The 19,964-nt window shown below is 41.5% G+C and overlaps 1 protein-coding gene across 2 annotated transcripts in view; it reads left to right on the top strand.

Annotated features, from left to right (window-relative positions):
• LOC139267240 (venom phosphodiesterase 2-like) overlaps window positions 1–19,964 on the top strand; it is a 187,795-nt gene that overhangs the window by 160,109 nt on the left and 7,722 nt on the right. For both annotated transcript variants that reach the window (XM_070885244.1, XM_070885243.1), the window contains exons 19-23: window positions 1,122–1,276; window positions 8,085–8,217; window positions 9,124–9,198; window positions 14,787–14,919; window positions 19,474–19,630. In XM_070885244.1, the coding sequence (XP_070741345.1) occupies window positions 1,122–1,276; window positions 8,085–8,217; window positions 9,124–9,198; window positions 14,787–14,919; window positions 19,474–19,630 (653 nt within the window). The remainder of the gene's footprint in view (window positions 1–1,121; window positions 1,277–8,084; window positions 8,218–9,123; window positions 9,199–14,786; window positions 14,920–19,473; window positions 19,631–19,964) is intronic.

Genomic DNA, 19,964 nt, shown 5'->3' with positions numbered 1-19,964 from the left:
AAGAATGAAGCAAATAATGTCACACACCATTTATCACAAACTGTCCTCTGATGTTCACAAAGAGTGGCACTACTACAGGATATACCAAATGAGATACAGTATAGACGTATGGAACTGTCACATACCTAGCATGCCTTATTGAATGGAAGAGTTATTAGAAATGCATTTTCTAATTTGTAGTTTCATGAAAAGAGCTTGAGAAACCAAGCACCAAATTAAAACTCTTACCTTGGCTGGGTCCCAGGTTAGTATTTCATAAGCCGTTTAATCTAATTTGACTGAATACAATGACCTGAAGTTTTCTTGGAAAACTATTGCTGTTTCTGGTCTCACCCAGAAGGAGTCTATACAAGCATTAAGTAGAATTACTAACAGTGCACATCTTTTCTGGGCTTTTTGTTTTTGTAAATAGTTTTATTGGCCGCGATATTCTCTTCCTCGGTGGCTCCGTGGCAGGCGACGTCCGTGGCGGGTCCCGACCCCGCTGTTGGCTCCATCCCGGCCTCCAGCATATCTTTCCCCTGATTGGGCTTGTTTTCCGCCCAATTGAAGGAAGTAGGTCTGATGACGCCATTTATGACGCATCATCAGCCGGTTTCGTTAAAGGGACCATGCTCAAGCACTAATGAGAAAGTTTTGCTCTTTAGTGTTTCATCTTCATTCAAAGAATGATAATCACTATACCTAAAGGCAAATTATGTGACCTGAGCATTCTTAGAAGGTTTAGAACACTAAAAAGAGAGACATTTCTGCAATTTGAAACTTTTAAGTGTGAATATTAATATTAGCGTTTACAGTTTACAACATGTTCTGTCCTTTTGATAAAGTTCTTCAAGTGTTCCAAAAGATATTCCTCAAGGAGGTAGTTCTTGCACATTACTGCTGTTTGAATAACAACTATATGCTAGTGTTTAAGCCCATGTGCCAACATCTTATACCCATTCCAATACTATCTTATTTATCTAGATGGCATGTCAGGTCTTGATAATAGACTGTAGTTTAAAAAGTGAATAATTTATAGATCAGTGATTTCTGGTCTTGTGACTGAACTGCAGCTGTTCGATATTACTAGTATATTGTATAAAACCAATATTGCTGACCTTGTATGTCATATCTTGTAGCTGAAGTTGCAAATGATCTTCACTTACCATATGGACGGCCAAGAGTTTTGCAAGAGAACATCATGTGGTGTCTCCTGCATCAACATTTGTATGTGAGTGGCTACAGCCATAACATTCAAATGCCACTGTGGAGTGCATATACCGTCATCAAAACTGTAAGTTTCCTATTCATATCACTTTTGTGTTTATTCAAATATATCATCATTGTTTGTTATCAGAGGTCACTTGTCACTTTTGTGGCCATGTTCAAGTAACTCACTTGTTGATTTTTTTTTTTAAATACATTTCCAATTTTTAACGTGTGTTAATTTATTGGAATAAACAAAAAAGATCCTTGCCTCAAATTTAATCAGTTTAGTTATGTATAAGTTTAGTATTTGTAGTTTCACAGCTATGACATTTATTCTTTAAAAAAATATATATAGTTCCACATGGACATTTTTCAAGCTGCTGGTTTGAACAATTAGGGGTGAATTTCCACAGGAATTCTCCCGATTTGGCATAACTTCTATCGGAGATCAATGGAAACCTTAGAAAAATGGTGTAATGCGCCGTTTACCCCAACTCTTAAGGGTTTTCACTGAGGTTGCAGCGGGAGATCGGGAAAATCCCAGCAGAAATTCCATCCTTGAGTTTTATTTCAATCAAACTGTTTAAGTCCTCCTAACCTTCTTCTTTTAACAATGTTTTTATGCATTGTAACTTCACCAGATGTAGATTTGACAGTAAATTTTGTGATACTCCACTCGTAGCATTGAGACTCAATCAAAGAAAGTTCATATCGTAATTTTAAATCCTAGGTGTAAGCCTTGGCTCAGTGATAACATTCTCGCCTCTGAGGCAGAAGTCATGGGTTCAGTCCTCTCTAGATGAGGGAGTGCTGCACTGTCGGACATGCCATCTTTCAGATGAGGTGTTTAACCAAGGTCCCATTTTCTTCGTTGGTTGTAAAGTGTTTAGGGCATCTGAGGTCCTGAAAGGTGCTATATAAATGCAAGTATTTTCGTTCTTTCATTCTTAGATTTTTTTTTTCTGAAATTCAGAATTCTATGAATTCATACGCTTCCCTTGTGTGCAATTGATGACTCGAAAATCAGAAGTACCCTGAAGGCACACTGCCCTCTGCACAATTCTCTAATATGCACTCTCATTGGGCTCAATTTTCCACAGTATTTGCTTCATTTTTTTTGGAGTAGGCTGCATTTTCTGGTAAAACTTAAAAATCCCCAGTTTCCCCAATCAATTTGCACCAGCGTAACTGACTGAGTTAAATTTTTTTTTAGGTAAGTTTTTTTTTGCTCAAAAGGGGATGTTACCAGCCACCTACGCCAGTTTTGGCCATTTCGGCAACTTTGGCCAGCTAATAGTTACACCATTTCTACTTAGGCCAGTGTATGTGGCCACTTGAGAAAACCTGCGGAGAGTTAAAGAAATCGGCGCAGGTAAGTACATCGGAGGCCATTCGACCTGGGATAGGAGTGGGAAGCGGAGAGGACCTGGACCTGAACCAACCAAGCCTTAGCAATGTTAAATAAATCAATGCGGAGTGCATTTGCAAACAAAAACTACTAACGAGACATTGAAAATTAACATCCATTCAATAGAAACACCATTTCCCAAAGGGAACAGACTTACAAAACTATCCTTCCTTCGCACAATTAAAATAATCAAGAAATAATCATTACCGCAATTCTATAAGAAATAAAAGATTGAATTCCTACCTTCAGCATCAAACTCCAATTCACCTTTCTGCACTCGGTCCGGGAAGGCAACGGGCCGGTGCGGGAGGCCACTCGGCCTGGGCTAGGGGTGGGAGGGAGCGAACTGGCCCTGCACACTCAGCTCCAGTATAGGCAGCAGAGCTATCAGGACATGCAGCACTAGACTGATCACAATTAAAAGCAACAGCACCAATTTGGATCTCCAGAAGATCAGGATCGGCATTCTTCGATACAGCACGGCCATATTCTTAAAAACTCCGATTAAGAATCTTTAGAATAAAATACTGTTCGTTGCTTTTGAAGTCTGGTTTCCTTGCACATCTGCAGCAGTGTCGTGCCCAGCACCGAGAGGCTGGCTGAATAAGACTCGGGTGCATGGCTGAGGTTTGTTCCGTGCAGCCCTGGTCAGTATGACCGTCCTGGCTTATTGCACTGCAAACAGAGGCCAGTCCACGTTCAAAGGCGACGTGGAACCGGCCCTGAAGACTGCACTTCATGCGAGGGTTCCTCACATCTGCAGCGAAGGACACAGCCAGTATCAGGCTGACTGCTTCACATTCAACCCCCGGAACTTGGATATTCATAATCAGCCATGGCTTTAGAATCACGGACATTACAAATGGCCGATTGCCAACTCGAAGCGCTACTGCGCATGCTGGCCATCGCTTTTCTCCACTGCGCATGCGCAGACGTCCCGGCACATTTTCCAGCACAGAACGCAAGCTCCACCTCCTGAGGCGCCTGGCCATGCTGCGCAGCTGCAGAGAAGAGGCCAAACAGCGGCGAAGGTAGGAAGATTTTTTTCTGGAGCATCTCCTGCCATAATGAAGCGGCGCAACTCTGGTAAATACGCTAAAAAACGGGCTCGGGAAAAATTGAGCCCATTAAGTGGGGCTCCAGGCTAGGGCTGGAATATTATAATGTTTATCCTTAAATCTGCAGGGAACCAGGTAACCCTCACTCAACTGACCTGTGCTGAAATGGCTGTCTGACCTTTCAGTTGACTTCAAACCACTGGCACTTTGTCAGATGTTTATTCAAGTGATGTGTGTCTGTTAACAGCAGCTACTGTATACTCAATCTATATATAGTAAAGCTAGCATTTTTTATAAACCGCATCAGAGTTAGAATTATATTTGACATATTTGATTAATTGATGTAACTTTTAGTAAGTATTTAAATTTATGTAATACCCTGGAGCACATTCTTAATATTGTTCTTACAAGCAGTTTTAAATCATCTATGAAGAAGATGCTTCAGTAATTTTAGAATATTTTAAATTTGTGCCATTATTGCCAGGCAACAAGGAGATGAACCACTGATTGAAAACATGTCTGTTTGCCCTTTGGAAAGTAATATTCTGGGTACTGTATAGATAAATAGCATTGACTAATGTTCTGTGATTGGACGAACACTATTTTCCTTCCATTAAACTGTATATACAGGTGCAGCGTCAAAAATCTGGAGTTCCGGGATCCGGACACCGGACCGATCGGTGGCAAGGTAGTCCAGAATCCGTAAAACCCTGACCCGACGACCCTGCTGACCTCGGGGTCCCGCCGCTGCCCTTGCCTCGGGGCCGGCCCGCCCGAACACCTCCTTGACGACGGAGCCCCGCCCGACAACCTCGTCGATGGGGCTGGCGGCCCGAACAGCTTCTCGGCGGGACCACCCACCCCTTTCTGACGTTCCGAAATCTGGAAATACCCGAACCTGGGCTCTGGTGTTTCCAGGTTCGTGACGTCCAAGACAATCAAAAGTCCAGAAAAGCCTGGAATCCGGAACAGCCTCAGTCCCGAGGGTTCTGGATTCTCGATGTTGCACCTGTATCACAGATACATTAATTAATGTAACACAATCAGAGGATCATCTGTTCCTGTAAGAGTTTTTGGAAAGCATACAATTTTCTCATTTAATATTTATGTATCCATTTTAAAAACATTTCTTTCTACAGTAGATATGAGCCAATAATCTTTGTAACAAAGCCATGTTCTGGCTTTTTTTTGTTTTTGTATGTTTGTCGATTTCAAATGTTAAATTCTGCATTAGTTGCCAGAATCTGTTCTCCAGCGAGAAACAGGAAATGAAGTTTCCTGATAAACTGTGATTTAGTGAAAAATACCAAATACATTCAAGTTGCTTTTCAAGGAAAGGACAGCGGGTCCAGGTGATCAGGTAAAAATCATGAGGACCTTTTTTCTCTCGGTTCTCGCAAATAACACCGGGCCCACACACCGGCCGCACTCGGCCCCTCACACCGACCCCCACGCTCGACACCCCCCACCCCCCCCCCCCCCACGCTCGACACCACCCCCCCCCCCCCCACGCTCGACCCCTCTCTTTCCCCCCCCCCCACGCTCGACCCCTCTCTTTCTCCCCCCCCCCCCCCCCCCCCCACACCCAACTCTCACACGGAACCCTCACACCGACATAGACATAGAAACATAGAAAATAGGTGAAGGATTAGGCCTTTTGAACCTGCACCACCATTCAATGAGATCATGGCTGATCATTCCCTCAGTACCCCTTGCCTGTTTTCTCTCCATACCCCTTGATCCCTTTAGCCATAAGGGCCATATTCAACCCTCTCTTAAATATATATCTAACGAACTGGCACCAACAACTCTATGCGGTAGGGAATTCCACAGGTTAACAACTCTGAGTGAAGAAGTTTCTCTTCATCTCAGCCCTAAATGGCTTATCCCTTATCCTTAGACTGTGACCCCTGGTTCTGGACTTCACCGACCCCCGACCCCTCGCACCGGGCCCGCACACCGACCCCCGACCTCTCGCACCGACCCCTCACACCGGGTTTTCACACAGATCCCTCACACCAACATAGACATAGAAACTAGGTGCAGGAGTAGGCCATTCGAGCCTGCACCACCATTCAATAAGATCATGGTTGATCATTCACCTCAGTATCCCTTTCTTGCTTTCTCTGCATACCCCTTGATCCCTTTAGCCATAAGGGCCACATCCAACTCCCTCTTGAATATATCTAACGAACTGGCATTAACAAATCTCTGCGGTAGGGTTAACAACTCTGAGTGAAGAAGTTTCTCCTCATCTCAGTCCTAAATGGCTTATCCCTTATCCTTAGACTGTGACCCCTGGTTCTGGACTTCACCGGGCCCTCACACCGATCCCCGACCTCTGGCACCGGGCCCTCGCACTGACCCACGGGCCCTCGCACCGACCCCTGACACCTCACACCGGTCCCTTACACTGACCCCCGACACCTCACGCCGGGCCCTCACACTGACCCCCAACACCTCACACCGGGCCCTCACATCGACATAGACATAGAAACATAGAAAATAGCAGCAGGAGTAGGCCATTCAGCCCTTTGAGCCTGCACTGCCATTGAATAAGATCGTCGCTGATCATTCCCTCAGTATCCCTTTCCTGCTTTCTCTCCATACCCCTTGATCCCCTTTAGCCGTAAGAGCCATATCTAACTCCCTCTTGAATATATCCAATGAACTGGTATCAACAACTCTCTGGTAGGGAATTCCACAGGTCAACAACTCTGATTGAAGAAGTTTCTCCTCATCTCGGTCCTAAATGGCCTACCCCTTATCCTAAGACTGTGACCCCTGGTTCTGGACTTCCCCAACCCCTCACGTCGGGCCCTCACGCCAGCCGTACTCGGGCCCAGGGGGTGGGGGGGGGGAGAGAAAGAGAGTCGGAGCCTCAGGTCCTGCTTCTCGGCACCACGCATATCAGGGACCAGGAGGGGAGGGGGGCGGGGCTTGTCATCTGTCGGTCAAAAAAGTGCTGAACAAATAGTTACATCGAGCAAATAAACATAACCAAAAAACGAATGCATATCTCCCTCTAGAGGCCTGTCGCAGATGTAACACTTTAAAAGAAATAAGCTGCCATAGCAGTGTAAATCACATCAAGGACGATTGTATAAATGCCAATTATGAAACTTTGAACAGCTGGCAAACAGTTTTAAATTAGCTGATGGTCCAAAAATGTGTTGACAGGGGAAGTGATTGGAGGAGAAATTCCCAATAGATGGGATGAGGAGAGTGAAAAATGTTGTTGTTGTTGTTTTCATTTAATCTATAAAATGCAATTACTTAGTTACTCCCTTCCACCAGAACACAGTCATGAGTGACCGAGAGGTGGTGACCCGGAATGAATACAATAGATCCAAAGTGCTTTCAGTTTTATGACAGGATTTGCAAAGTAAAGTGCTGATGATTTCAATATATTTGAGGAGGGATTCAGCCAACCGAGGTCAAGAGATTAAAAGTATTTTCAAATTAGAAGTCAGGTACAACAAGTGATGGGACAACTTTTGAGCAATATGATTTGTATTGTGTGTTTTAAGAGTGAAGGATCACGCAGCAGTTTTGTTTGTTTCATCACTGAAATAAGAAGATTGTTGCTATTCTGTGCAATCACTTTGTGTGAACAAAACCAATATCCAATAATTGAGGTTTTGCATTCCACTGATACCTCGTCTTTTTTTAGAGACAGGAAACAAAAATGATGAAGGGTGTTTTGAATGACTTTATAGCATTTATAATAGTTATCTTATTGTCATAATTTTAAAGTTCCTTAGAGTTGGAGTTCTAATATTGGAAGATTTTGTAAAGGTGCTCACTCCTATTTCTTGCAGGATGTATCATGTTTAAACATGTACCAGTGATGTGACTCAAAAATATGATGTTGCGGTGTGAGAAAGTTGAAATTTACTCCTTGCACAGCCACAGGCTGTTTATGGTAACTTCTAAAATGTATAGTGTGGTATCAAAGAACGCACACTTGTGGTCATGGAGCTGTTTCTTGCTGCTCTTGAGTTATTTGGCCAAACATCAGTTGATGGTATATTTTTAATTTACCATCACTAACCATTGTGGATCAAACAGCAATCAGGTGTGTATCCCAATTTGCAATGTGATTGAGAAATGAAAAACTTGGTCATACCAGACATCACCCAAATTTATAAAGGTGCTGGGTGAGTCTCTTACCCAGCAACACATGACGTGTTACTGCTCATTTTTTTTTAAATATAATGTAAAATGCATAACTTTATGGTAACAATTATAAAATGCATTTGCTGAACACTTTGTCACTAATAGAAAAATTTAGAGGAAGGGCTAAAAGAGAGTTCATCCCTTGATGTGTTTGTCACACTGACCTTTTGAATACCACTCAGATTGATGTGAGAACCTTAATTTGCAGAAACTTCATTGCTACCTTTGTTCTTTTATTTTGCTAACAGGACAATCTAATTGCTCCTCTGCCAAAACTTCCAAACTGTGTGCTTGTTGATGTTCGACTTCCTTTCACCACCAACCAAAGTTCATACAGTAATGAAGATCAGAGCATAACTTATGGGTTCCTTTATCCACCCAGTAAGTGTAGCATTGACTTGTCTCCAAACTGCATGGAATGCCTTAAATACCTCACCAATACCTGTCTCGAGGTTTATTGCAACTATGACACTTGTGCAAGCTGTTGTTTCACATTTATAACGAGATGTGTTTTTAAACGTTCTGAAGTATTGTCTTGCTATTTCATGGCTGAAGTGGCCAAATTGTACCAGAGCTGCTCATTCAACAAGAAGACCATAATTCTTTGTGGATTGATTGCTGTTGTTCACATTTATTGTTACTGTCTGAATTTAAGACTTGTCACAGGTTTCCTCTCGCCAACAGCAGTAAACCAGCTGTTCCTGAAAATGTTTTGCAGCACTAATAAAATTATCATATTTCCTTAGTTTCAAGATAGAGTTATATGGTGACATGAAGGGCTGGATTTTCCTTGGCAAAAGTACACATTTTCAGGCAGTTTGGTGGTGGCAAACAAAGGGAATTGAGGTGGGGGAGGTGTTCTTAAAAAAAAAAACAACAAATTTGCCACCAAGTCTGCCCCACGACATGTACATGGGGATGGGCAGCTGTGGTGTTTGGTTTCTGCCCCCATGCTCCATAAAAATCTCTCTGGCCCTGCCGCTTGCCCAGCCCCCTCCCACCTCCCAGTAAAGTTGCCCCGTATGATTTAGTGGCCAAATTGTACCAGAGTTGTTCAACAAGAATACTGAAATTCTTTGTAATTGTGTGTTTTTAGAAGTGAGGATAACTTTAACTGAAACGTTAGTGTGAGATACCTTATGTTTCATAGTGCAATTTACAATCAGTATTATGTATTTACATCCAGTTCTGACAATGAGTAAAGCAAACCCAACCAGACAAATGTGCTTTTATGTGCAACAAGCTTCATACTGAAATTTTTTAAAACATGCCCACTTTTTAATCTAGACTTGCTGTCAGGACAACATCAATTCGAAGGTGTATTCACCAGCAACCTTGTACCCATGTACAAAGCCTTCCAAAGTAAGTATATAATATCTCCTATTACACGACGCAAACACTATTGCATTGAAGTATCTATTTGCATATTGTAATTCTGTAGTAATTATGATTTTATGATCATTTGATTTTATTGTGCCCCAATTTGAATTTAAGTTGAATGTGTTCATTACCTGCACTGAATCACCACTTAATATTCTCACTGGTTTTGCTCAAAAGTAACTGCAATCTTAACTAAAGGAGGTTATGATAAGCTTCACAGAGCAGGGAAATGATAGTATGGGGTGTTTTTATTCCAATTCTGATGATTTATAGAACACACTCTCCTGCTGCCCTGTGACTCATTAATACACTTGATGAAAACCAACTCAGGACCACATATACCTCTATAATTCATCACAAATGATGAAATTATCTTGTTTAATGTATTATATCAACGTACTTAATAACTGAACAAATATTTTGTATCTGTCTTCACGTAGAAGACACTAAAAGCATCCCAATAATAGTAGAAAATCAGGGGGCAAAAGGGAGGGAGGAAATTAAAACAACTATTATCATTAGAGAAAAAGCACTAGGCAAACACCCTTTGTCCTTTTAGAATTATGAGACCAAAACTGTATGCAATACTCCAGGTGTGGCCTTACCAATACCCTGTACAGTTGTAGCAGGACGTCTCTGCATTTATACTCTTTGCCCCTTGCAATAAAAGCCAACATTCCATTTGCCTTCCTGATTACTTGTTGTACCTGCATACTAACTTTTTGTGTATCATGCACAAGGACCCCTAGGTCCCTCTGTACTGCAGCACTATGCAATTTTTCTCCATTGAAATTATAATTTGATTTTCTATTTTTTCTGCCAAACTAGATAACCTCACATTTTCCTTCATTATACTCCATCTGCCAAATTTTTGCCCACACACTTAGCCTGTCTATATCCCTTTGCAGATTTTTTGTGTCCTCCTCACAATTTGCTTTCCCACCCATCTTTTTATCATCAAACTTGGCTACATTACACTCGGTCCCTTCTTCCAAATCATTAATATAGATTGTAAATAGTTGAGGCCCCAGCACCGATCCCTGTGGCACCCCACTAGTTACTGTTTGCCAACCAGAAAATAAATGACCAGTTTATCCTGACTCTCTGTTAGTTAGCCAATCCTCAATTTTACCCCCAATCCCATGAACTTTTATCTTGTGCAGTAACCGTTTATGTGGCACTTTATCGCATGTCTTCTGGAAATCTAAATACACCACATCCACTGGTTCCCCCTTATCTACCCTACTCGTTACGTCCTCAAAGAACTCCAGCAAATTTGTCAAACAAATCATAATACAATCAAGCAGAGTCAACTTGGTTTTATGAAAGGGAAATTGTGTTTGACAAATTTATTAGAGTTCTTTGAGGATGTAAAAAGCAGGGTGGATTTAACAAAGGGGAACCAGTAGATGTGTATTTGTATTTACAAAAGGCATTTGATAAGGTGCCACATAAAAGGTTACTACACAAGATAAGAGCTCATGATATTGGGGGTAATATATTAGCGTGGATAGAGGGTTGACTAACTAACAGAAAACAAAGAGTCGAGATGAATGAATCATTTTCAGTTGACAAACTAACAAGTGGGGTGCCACAGCGATCATTGCTGGGGCCTCAATTATTTACAATCTATATTAATGACTTGGATGAAAGGACAGAGTGTAATGTTGCCAAATTTGCTGATACGAAGATAGGTGGGAGAGCAAGCTGTGAGGAGGACACAGAGTCTGCAAAGGGATAGAGATAGGTTAAGTGAGTGGGCAAAAATTTGGCAGATGTAGAGTATAATGTGGGAAAGTGTGAGGTTATCCACTTTGGTAGGAAGAATTGAAAAGCAAAGTTATTTAAATGGAGAGAGACTACAGAATGCTGTGGTACAGAGGGATCAAGGTGTCCTCGTACATGCAACACAAAATTAGTATGCAGGTACAGCAATAATCAGGAAGGCAAATGGAATATTAACCTTTATTGCAAGGGGGAGGGAGTATAAAAGTAGGGAAGTCTTGCTACAACTGAACAGGGTGCTGGTGAGACCACATCTGGAGTACTGTGTACAGTTTTGGTTTCCTTATTTAAGAAGGGATATACTTGCATTGGAGGTACGTCAAAGAAGGTTCACTAGGTTGACTCCTGGGATGAAGGGATTTTCTTCTGAAGATTAAGTAGGTTGGGCCTGTACTCATTGGTGTTTAGAAGAATGAGAGGTGACCTTATTGAAACAAAAAGATACTGAGGGGGCTTGACAAGGTAGATGCTGAGAGGATGTTTCCCCTGTTGGGGGAATCTGGAACTAGGGGCCATAGTTTTGCTCATTTAAGACGGAAATGTGGAGGAATTTCTTCTCGAGGGTCATGAATCTTTTGAATTCTCTACCCCAGAGAGCTGTGGAAGCTGAATCATTGGGCTGAAAATTGCGGCCTCGCTGGGTCTGTATAAAGCGCGCACCCACCCTGTGAGGCTCACCAAAAAACGGTTCTCGGCGCAATGCGAATGAGTCGAGAACCAGCTTTTCCGATCGGTCAAAATATCGAGAGATTCTATGCATTCCTGGGAGAAGGACATCCGTATGGCAGAGATTGGGCTATTTGCCCAACTCATGCCCCAGCAAATATCCTTCAAACTTTTACACCTGGTAAAAGCAGGTGCATAGCTTACTTTTACCACTTTTAAAACATAGAAAAATTAAATTTAAGCATTCATTTTTATATTAAAAACCCTGTCCATTAGGTAAGTTTATTTTTAACCCTATTAAAACATATTTAAAAACATTTCTTGAAAAAAAAATTTCTGAAACATTTAATTTCATTTCAATTAATTTTAAATATGTGAAGTGTTTTTAAATTTATTGTGTGTGTTTGTGTTTTAGGGAGTTATTCTCATTGATAGTAATGGGAGCCCATACAAACAGTGCACCCATTTTTATCAGTGAGAATAGTAGATAGTGATTGGTGATCCAGGCCCACGTGATTCCAGCAGATGCGTTCGTACGTGAAAGGTATCTTCCCATGCGTTGCGCAGCGAATAAAGGCCTCAGACCGGAATCCTACATTCCTCCGGGACCAACAGGTAGTTTCGTAGATTTTTTTCGGGTCAAAGGCATTCCTACGAAGGAAGCCTCCGACCGCAATTTTCGGCCCAATGAATATATTCAAGGCTGAGTTAGATAGATTCTTGAACTATAGGGGAAGCATGGGTTATGGGGAACAGGCAGGAAAGTGGATTTGAGACCAAGCTCAGATCAGCCATGATTTTATTGATGGTGGAGCAGGCCTTATAGCTTACTCCTGCTCCTATTTCTTATGTTTTTAATATCTGATAAGTGTTGACTTTTCTGAAATACCGTTCAAAAGTCAAATTCTTTAAAGAACTACATCAAGTGGCAGCAATGTACAACTATAAAAAAGCCAACTGTTGGTGCAACTTTATCTGGAATTCTAAAAACGATGTAATACTTTAAATTGTCTGTTGTGTTCTGCAAATGATTTATACCTGCTGTTTGTTATGTTCTGTAACTGCAGGTGAATTTATAATTTAGTATCATCCATATCATATCAGTAATATTGCGAAATAATTAGGTTTATAAATGTTACAGTCAAGTAACACACTACTTTTACTGCAAAGGTTGAATCCTTTTTAATCTTTTCACAATGGGGTAGATTTTAACTATTGGTTGCCCATCAGGTGGAGAGCGCCAGCTGACTGCCCAATACTGCATATTGGAGGCCCAGTCCATTTTGAGGGCAAGGCCTGATTACCATGACGACATTGAACTATGGGCTTGTTGAGTCTGAACCAGCAGGAAGATAGGCCATGGGCAAGAGAGCAGGAGGCGTCAGTTACCCACATTATTCTGTGGTGCACAAAAGAGCACCCTGACTAATTCTGGTCCCACAAAAATAATTTTAAATCATTTGGTGCCTCTTTTCCTGCACGGGGTGTAAATCTTGGCAGAGCATGCATGGTCTACACTCTGACCTGTTGCTTGCCAGAATTACAATTTGTATCCTATGTACGTAATAAGACCCTGATCTGTATATTAAAAGGGCCTTCTGCCTAAAACAGGCGGGTACTCTGGAAGCCCAAAGTGGGAAGGCCCCTTTGAGGCTGGCGACTGCTATAGCGTCACCAAAAACAGGGTGTTAAGCCACGTTCGAACTGCTTACTCCCTCCGTTCACAACAGTTGAAATCTGCCCCAATTCACCAAACCTGGAACCTATATGATAGCTAGTCACATATCCCACCAAAGTGAAATACTCACTCTATCTATAGAGCAATGAGTTATACATAAGACTACAGATATGGTTAAGTGTAATTTTTTTGTGAAATGTCTAATTTGAGATTTGGAAGCATTATCAGCTACAGATAAGCTTCCTACTGCATATTGAACCCTAAACATATTGGGCTCAAGTTCATCATCATCATAGGCAGTCCCTCGAACGAGGATGATTTGCTTCCACGAGTTCACAGGTGTTTTGATGAAGGACCCGATGTTCCAGTCCTGAACTCCAATTGAGGGGGTGGAAGATGCCTGTGCATGAATTTTTTTTAAGTGTGGTGACCGTTGCTCACCAGCCACCACACTGGCTTGACAGAGCTAGGTCTTGGTCCAGTGGCAAGGATTAACCAGGGCGACTGGAGACCTGCTATGTTGCACGGACCCAGTGCGTGCACACATCGCAGTATAGCCAATTTGAAGCCTGCTCAATGTTATAATGTAGGAAACGCGGCAGCCAAATTGCACACAGCAAGCACTCACAAATAGCACTGTGATGGTGACCAGATAATCTGTTTTAATGATGTTGGTTGAGAGATAAACCAACCCCGCCCCCCCCATTGTTCATCGAAATAGTGCCATATGATCTTTCACGACCACTTGAGATGGCCGATGGGGTCTCGGTTTAACGTCTCATCCGAAAAACAACACTTCCGGCAGTGCAGCACTCCCTCAGCACTGCATTAGAGTGCATGCCTCGATTTTATGCTCAAATCTCTGGAGTGGGACTTGAACCCACAACCTTCTGACTCACGCAAGGTAAAGCTTTTAAAATATTGAAATTTTGTTACAGCCCAAATCACTGGCGTAAAATTAAAGGGGATGGGAGGGGGTGGAATTCTAGTGGTACAAAAGAAACTGTTTTCATTTTTGGCACTCAATTAGGAGTACTTGCTTTCCGCACTGAGATAATGGGCTCAAGTTAAACTGCAGCAGTCAGTCTTCGTATCAGTAGAGTGTGATGTCCTGCTGGCTGACCGGAGTTATACAGCCAGTTGTGGGTTACATTGAGGCTAGACATCTGATTCAAGGCATTTCACTTTTTGTGGGAGTAACTTGCATCAGTAATGGATGATTTGGGCATCTGTTCTTTTCATTCCTGGGCGCTTCTGACGAGTAGAAACCCAGTAATTACATAAACTGTTGTTCCCATCTCTACAAAGAGAGTAATAAATACATTACAAAAGATTTACTGGCTCGAAGAAAAGTTTCACATTTTTACAGTTTGTTTATAATGTGCATAATAAAGCTGCAGAATGAAGGATATAGTGAATTCATTGTTTTATTACTTGACAGAGATATGGAATTACTTTCACAATGTTTTGCTGGTGAAGTATGCTACAGAGAGAAATGGCATCAATGTGATCAGTGGACCAGTGTTTGATTTTGATCATGATGGACAGTTTGATAATCCTGACATAATCACACAGTAAGTAGTGTAGTTTCTATCACTTTTCAGTGCTATGTTTCATTGATTCCCTGTGTCTTTATATAAATAGCTGAAATATACGTGGCTAGATTTAATCCAGAGCGCACACTAATGAATTTATTGTCATCCGCTAATCTCCAAAGTTTGTATTTCCCCTCGTGGCAGCATTGCTGAAACTTCAATATTCAAATATCTGCAAGTGATTTTGTGTTTAATACAGTTGAGCGTCCAAAATTTGGAATGTTCCAGAATCCGGACACCGGGCCGATCCGTGGCGGGGTCGTCTGGAAAATGTTCCGGAATCTGGACTCCCCCGCCTTGGCGGCCCGACCTCGCCGCGACTTTGAACTCGCCCCAGCCCAACTTCGCCCCGGCCCTCGGCAGCTCGAACTCGCCTCTTTTTCCCCCCCCCCCCTTACCTCAGCGGGCCGACCTCACCCCCTTACCTCGGCTGCCTGACACCATGTACTTCGGCCCAGGCAAAGATGTTCCAATATCCGGAACGGTCTCAGTCCCAAGATTTCCGGATTTCAGATGCTCAACCTGTACAATCATAGAATCTTGCAGCACAGAAGGAGGCCATTCGGCCCATCATGCCTGAAAGAGCAGTCATGCTTAGTCCCACACCCATACTATTTGTCCATAACCCTGTAAGGTCCTCATCCACAAGTACCAGTCCAAACCCCTTTTTAAAAATTATTTACTGAATCGGCTTCCACCACCTTTTCAGGTAGACCGTTACAGCACCTGACAACTGGGTTTAAAAACAAAATCCTTCTCTCCCTTCTAGATCTTTTGCTAATGATTTTAAATCTATGACCTCGGGTTATTGACCCACTCGCCAGAGGGAATAGTTTTTCTCTATCTACTCTAAACCTCTCATCATCTTTAAAATCTCTATTCGTTCACATCTTAACTTTCTCTGTTCAAGAAAACAGTCCTAGCTTTTCTAACCTCTTCTCATAACTGAGGTCACTCATCCCTGGTAATATCCTGGTTAACCTCCTCTCTACCCTTCCTGAGGCCTCTGCATCTTTCCTGAAGTGTGGTACCCCAAATTTTCCACAATCCTCCAGCTGAGGCCTAACCAGTGATTTATGAAGTTCTTGCATGATCTCTGTGCTTTTATATTCTATTCCTCTATTTATAAACCCAAGTAATTCATATGCTTTTTTTAACCACCTTATCAATTTGCCCTACCACCATTCAGGATTTGTGGATACCAAAGTCTCTCTGCTCATCTACACTTTTCAGAATTGTGCCTTTTATAGTATACTGTCTTTCCATATTAGTCCTCCCAAAATGCATCACTTTACACTTCTCTGCATTGAACTCCATCTGCCATGCTCCTGTCCATTTCACCATCCTGTCTGTCAGACTGAAGTCTACAACTATTCTCATCACTATCCTCTATATTACCAAGTTTCATATCATCTGCAAACTTTATAATGCTGCTCCCTACAACTGAGCCCAAGTTGTTTATAAAACTTGAAAAGACTACTGGACGCAAAACTGCACCTTGGGAAAACCACGGCAAACCACCTCCCATTGTGAAGAATATCCATCCAGCACTACTCTCTGCTGCTTCTCACTGAGCCAATTCTGTATTCATACTGTCACTTTCCCATTAATTCTATTAATTGGAACATAAAAAGTCAAAGAAGAGAAATTGAAGCCCATTTCTCCAGTACACCAATCACCCAGCCCAGCATCCATCTGCATTGAACACCCCTTATGATTTTGACACTCTTACCTTACCTGATAGATTATTCCAAACATTTATCAATGTTTGAGTAGAGGTTCTTCCTAATATGTTTTTAAATTTACCTTTCACTAATTTTTATTTTATGGTTGTATTGGCCGCCTTGCCTAACTTACCTTGAAGTAATATTCTAGAATTATCTGTATTCATTTTATCTAGTACATCTATTACCTTGTATAGTTTGATGAGATTCTCTAACTTTCTCTCTAAACTCCAAAGTTTAAACTTCTTCAATTGTTTCCGCTTGGGATCATTTTTGTTTCTTTTCACTACATTCACTCCATTACAGCTATGTCTGTTTTGAAGTATGGTAATCAAAATTATGCTCCCTACTACAAGTGTAGTCAGACCAGTTCAATATAAAGTCTCAGTATAACCTCTGTCCCATTCTAAATCTTGGATCGTGGGACAGACAGAAAGCTGAGAGCAAGAGTAAATGGATGTTTTCAGAATGGCAGGAAGTGAGTACTGATGAGACCTTAGGATCTATGCTGGGACCTGATTGCTTTCATTTACATAAATATTTTGATAAAGGGAAGAGAGTAATGATATTGAAGTTTGCTGATGATTCCAAATTATGAGGAATAGCAAACAATAGGGAGGAATGCAAGTAATTGCAGGAAGACATAGGTTAGTTAAGTGGGCATCTTGGTGGCAAATGCAGTTCTTTGCAAAGGAATGTGAAGAAATATATTTTGGGGAGTAAAGAAACATGAAAAGATGAGACTTTTAACAGAGTGCAGGAACAGAGAGATGTAATCGTACAGGTTATAGATCTTCAAAAGTGAGAGTGCAGATAGAAAAGACCATATAAAGCCAAATAGGATGCTGGGTATCTATCTAATTGTAGCCAGAGAATCACCTGCAATGGCTTCTTTTCTCACCCCCGCATCATTACCTCTGGTGTCCCCCAAGCATCTATCCTTGCCCCCCCCCCCATTATTTCTCATCTGCATGTTCCCCCTTTGTGACATCATCCGCAAACACAGCGTCAGTTTCCACATGTATGCTAGTGACACCCAGCTCTACCTCAATACTACTTCTCTCAATTCCTCCATGGTCTCAATTGTCAGACTGCTTGTCCGACATACAGTTCTGGATGAGCAGAACTTTTCTCTAACTGAATATTGGGAATACCGAAGCCATTATTTTTGGACCAGCCACAAACTCTGTTCCCTAGACACTGACTCCATCCCTCTCCCCAACTCCTCTCTCAGTTGACCAGACTGTTTGCAACCTTGGTGCTATATTTGACCCTGAAATGAGCTATCGACCACATATCCACAGCGTAACTAAGACCGTCTATTTTCACCTCTGTAACATCGCCCCGTCTCTGCCCTTGCCTTAGCTCATCCGCTGCTGAAGCTCTCCTCCATGCCTTTGTTACCTCTATTCAAACGCATTCCCTATCCTACCTAAACTGTAGGTGATTCAAAACTCGGCTGCCCAAGTCCTAACTCGCGTCAAGTCTCATCCTTGTTTTCAAATCCCTCCATGGCCTCGCCCCTATCTCTCTAATCTCCTCCAGCCCCACAACCCTCCGAGATATCTGCAATCCTCTAATTCTGCCCTCCTGAGCATCCCTGATTGTAATCGCTCAACCATTGGTGGCAGTGTCTTCTGTTGCCTCGGCCCCAAGCTCTGGATCTCCCTGCCTAAACCTCTCCGCCTCTCTGCCTCTTTCCTCCTTCAAACATACCTTTTTGACCAAGCTATTGGTCACCTGCGCTAATTTCTACTAGTCAATTTTTATCACATAATTCTACTGTGAAGCTCCTTGAGGCGTTTCACTACATTGAAGGCGCTATTATAAATACAAGTTGTTGTTTTATACATAATGGGGTAGAGTTTTTGCTTTGGGTGCAGTCGGTGTTTCTGGTGCTAAATGCATCAAAAATTTCTGCAGTTTTGAAAGTGTTTCATTTTCTCAAATTTCTGTTCCCTCATTTGTATAACAGCAAATGCAAAAATTCGGGCTGCGTCTTAAAGCCTAATTTTTTTTTTTAAGTTTGGCTTCAAAAAATATTCCTTGATTATATTTCAGAGTGGTAACTTGGTGCAGTTTGATTAATACAACTGAAAATGGGGCTTGTCTCAAAAAAATAAGCATTTTAATCACCGTGTCAATCCACCACCTTTGAGTAACCCGATTTTAAATTACTGAAAATTACTTTAATAAAATATACAGAATCATTTGCTAGATATATTTGTGTACAGTGGTCAGTTCCTTTGTTTTTTTTTAATTTACTTTCAGATTATTTTAAATCGTGCCTATTTATGTCCTTGCGCCCAAAAGAGAATTTTTAAAGACTCCTTGAAGGTCCACAACAAGTGCAATTAACAGGAACTGAATGGTGATTAATTCATTCCAGGGGTGTGGCCAGTTTTGTGGGCAGAGCCTGCTTCTAGTAAAATGTTTTTTAAGCTAGCGCAAAAGATTTGCACCTGAAAATAATTTGCGTTTGAAATTCAATGATCTTTTGCACTGGTTACACTGATTTCAGGCGAATTGCAGCGAAAAAACCAGCACCACTGAGCGGATACTCTACCCTAGAATACAAAAGCAAGGCAGTGATATTTAATTTATTAAAGATATTGGTTAGGCCACAGCTGGAGTATTTCAGATTTCTGGTGCCCCGTTATAAGAATAATGTTCAAGCATGGGCGTTGTATATTTGCACTACATCTGAGGGAATCAGAGTAAAACAAACACATGGACAATTACTAATCATGTATTAACTAAATAAACAGCTGTTTTTGTACAAAGTGAGCATTTACTATTTTTTTTGAAGGCATGTTAAGAACGCACAAATCCCGATCCCAACTCATTACTACATAGTCCTTACCAACTGTAAAGACACCATGAAAAGTCCTCTGCAATGTGAGGGCTCACTGGATGTGCTGGCTTTCATTCTGCCTCATAGACCTGACAACAGTGAGAGCTGTGCAGTAAGTAAACCTGAAATACTTTGAGGTGGGAATCACTAACAGAAATTAAGTGATTATCAGCAGCATGATAAAACTAAATGCATTATTTTTGCAGTATTTTTGGAAAATATTTTTGATGTGAATTTTTAAAAATGAAATAATAGAAATTGCATTAATTTAAAAAATATATGGTACAAAATGGCTACATGAAACTAAATGTTACAAAGGATCGATTTGGCCTTCCTAGTGTTGGTACTTGGTTGGTTCTAAAGCCCATCAGTTTTACATTTCAGGGCTTTAATTTTTTTTCTATAGTGATCTGCATTAACAACATAATCTTACCAGGTTTCGATTT

This window comes from Pristiophorus japonicus, chromosome 7 (genome assembly GCF_044704955.1).
Source record: "Pristiophorus japonicus isolate sPriJap1 chromosome 7, sPriJap1.hap1, whole genome shotgun sequence".
NCBI classification, from domain to species: domain Eukaryota; kingdom Metazoa; phylum Chordata; class Chondrichthyes; family Pristiophoridae; genus Pristiophorus; species Pristiophorus japonicus.
The sequence above is the reverse complement of the archived record's forward strand: the minus strand, read 5'-3'. Positions and strand labels throughout refer to the sequence as shown.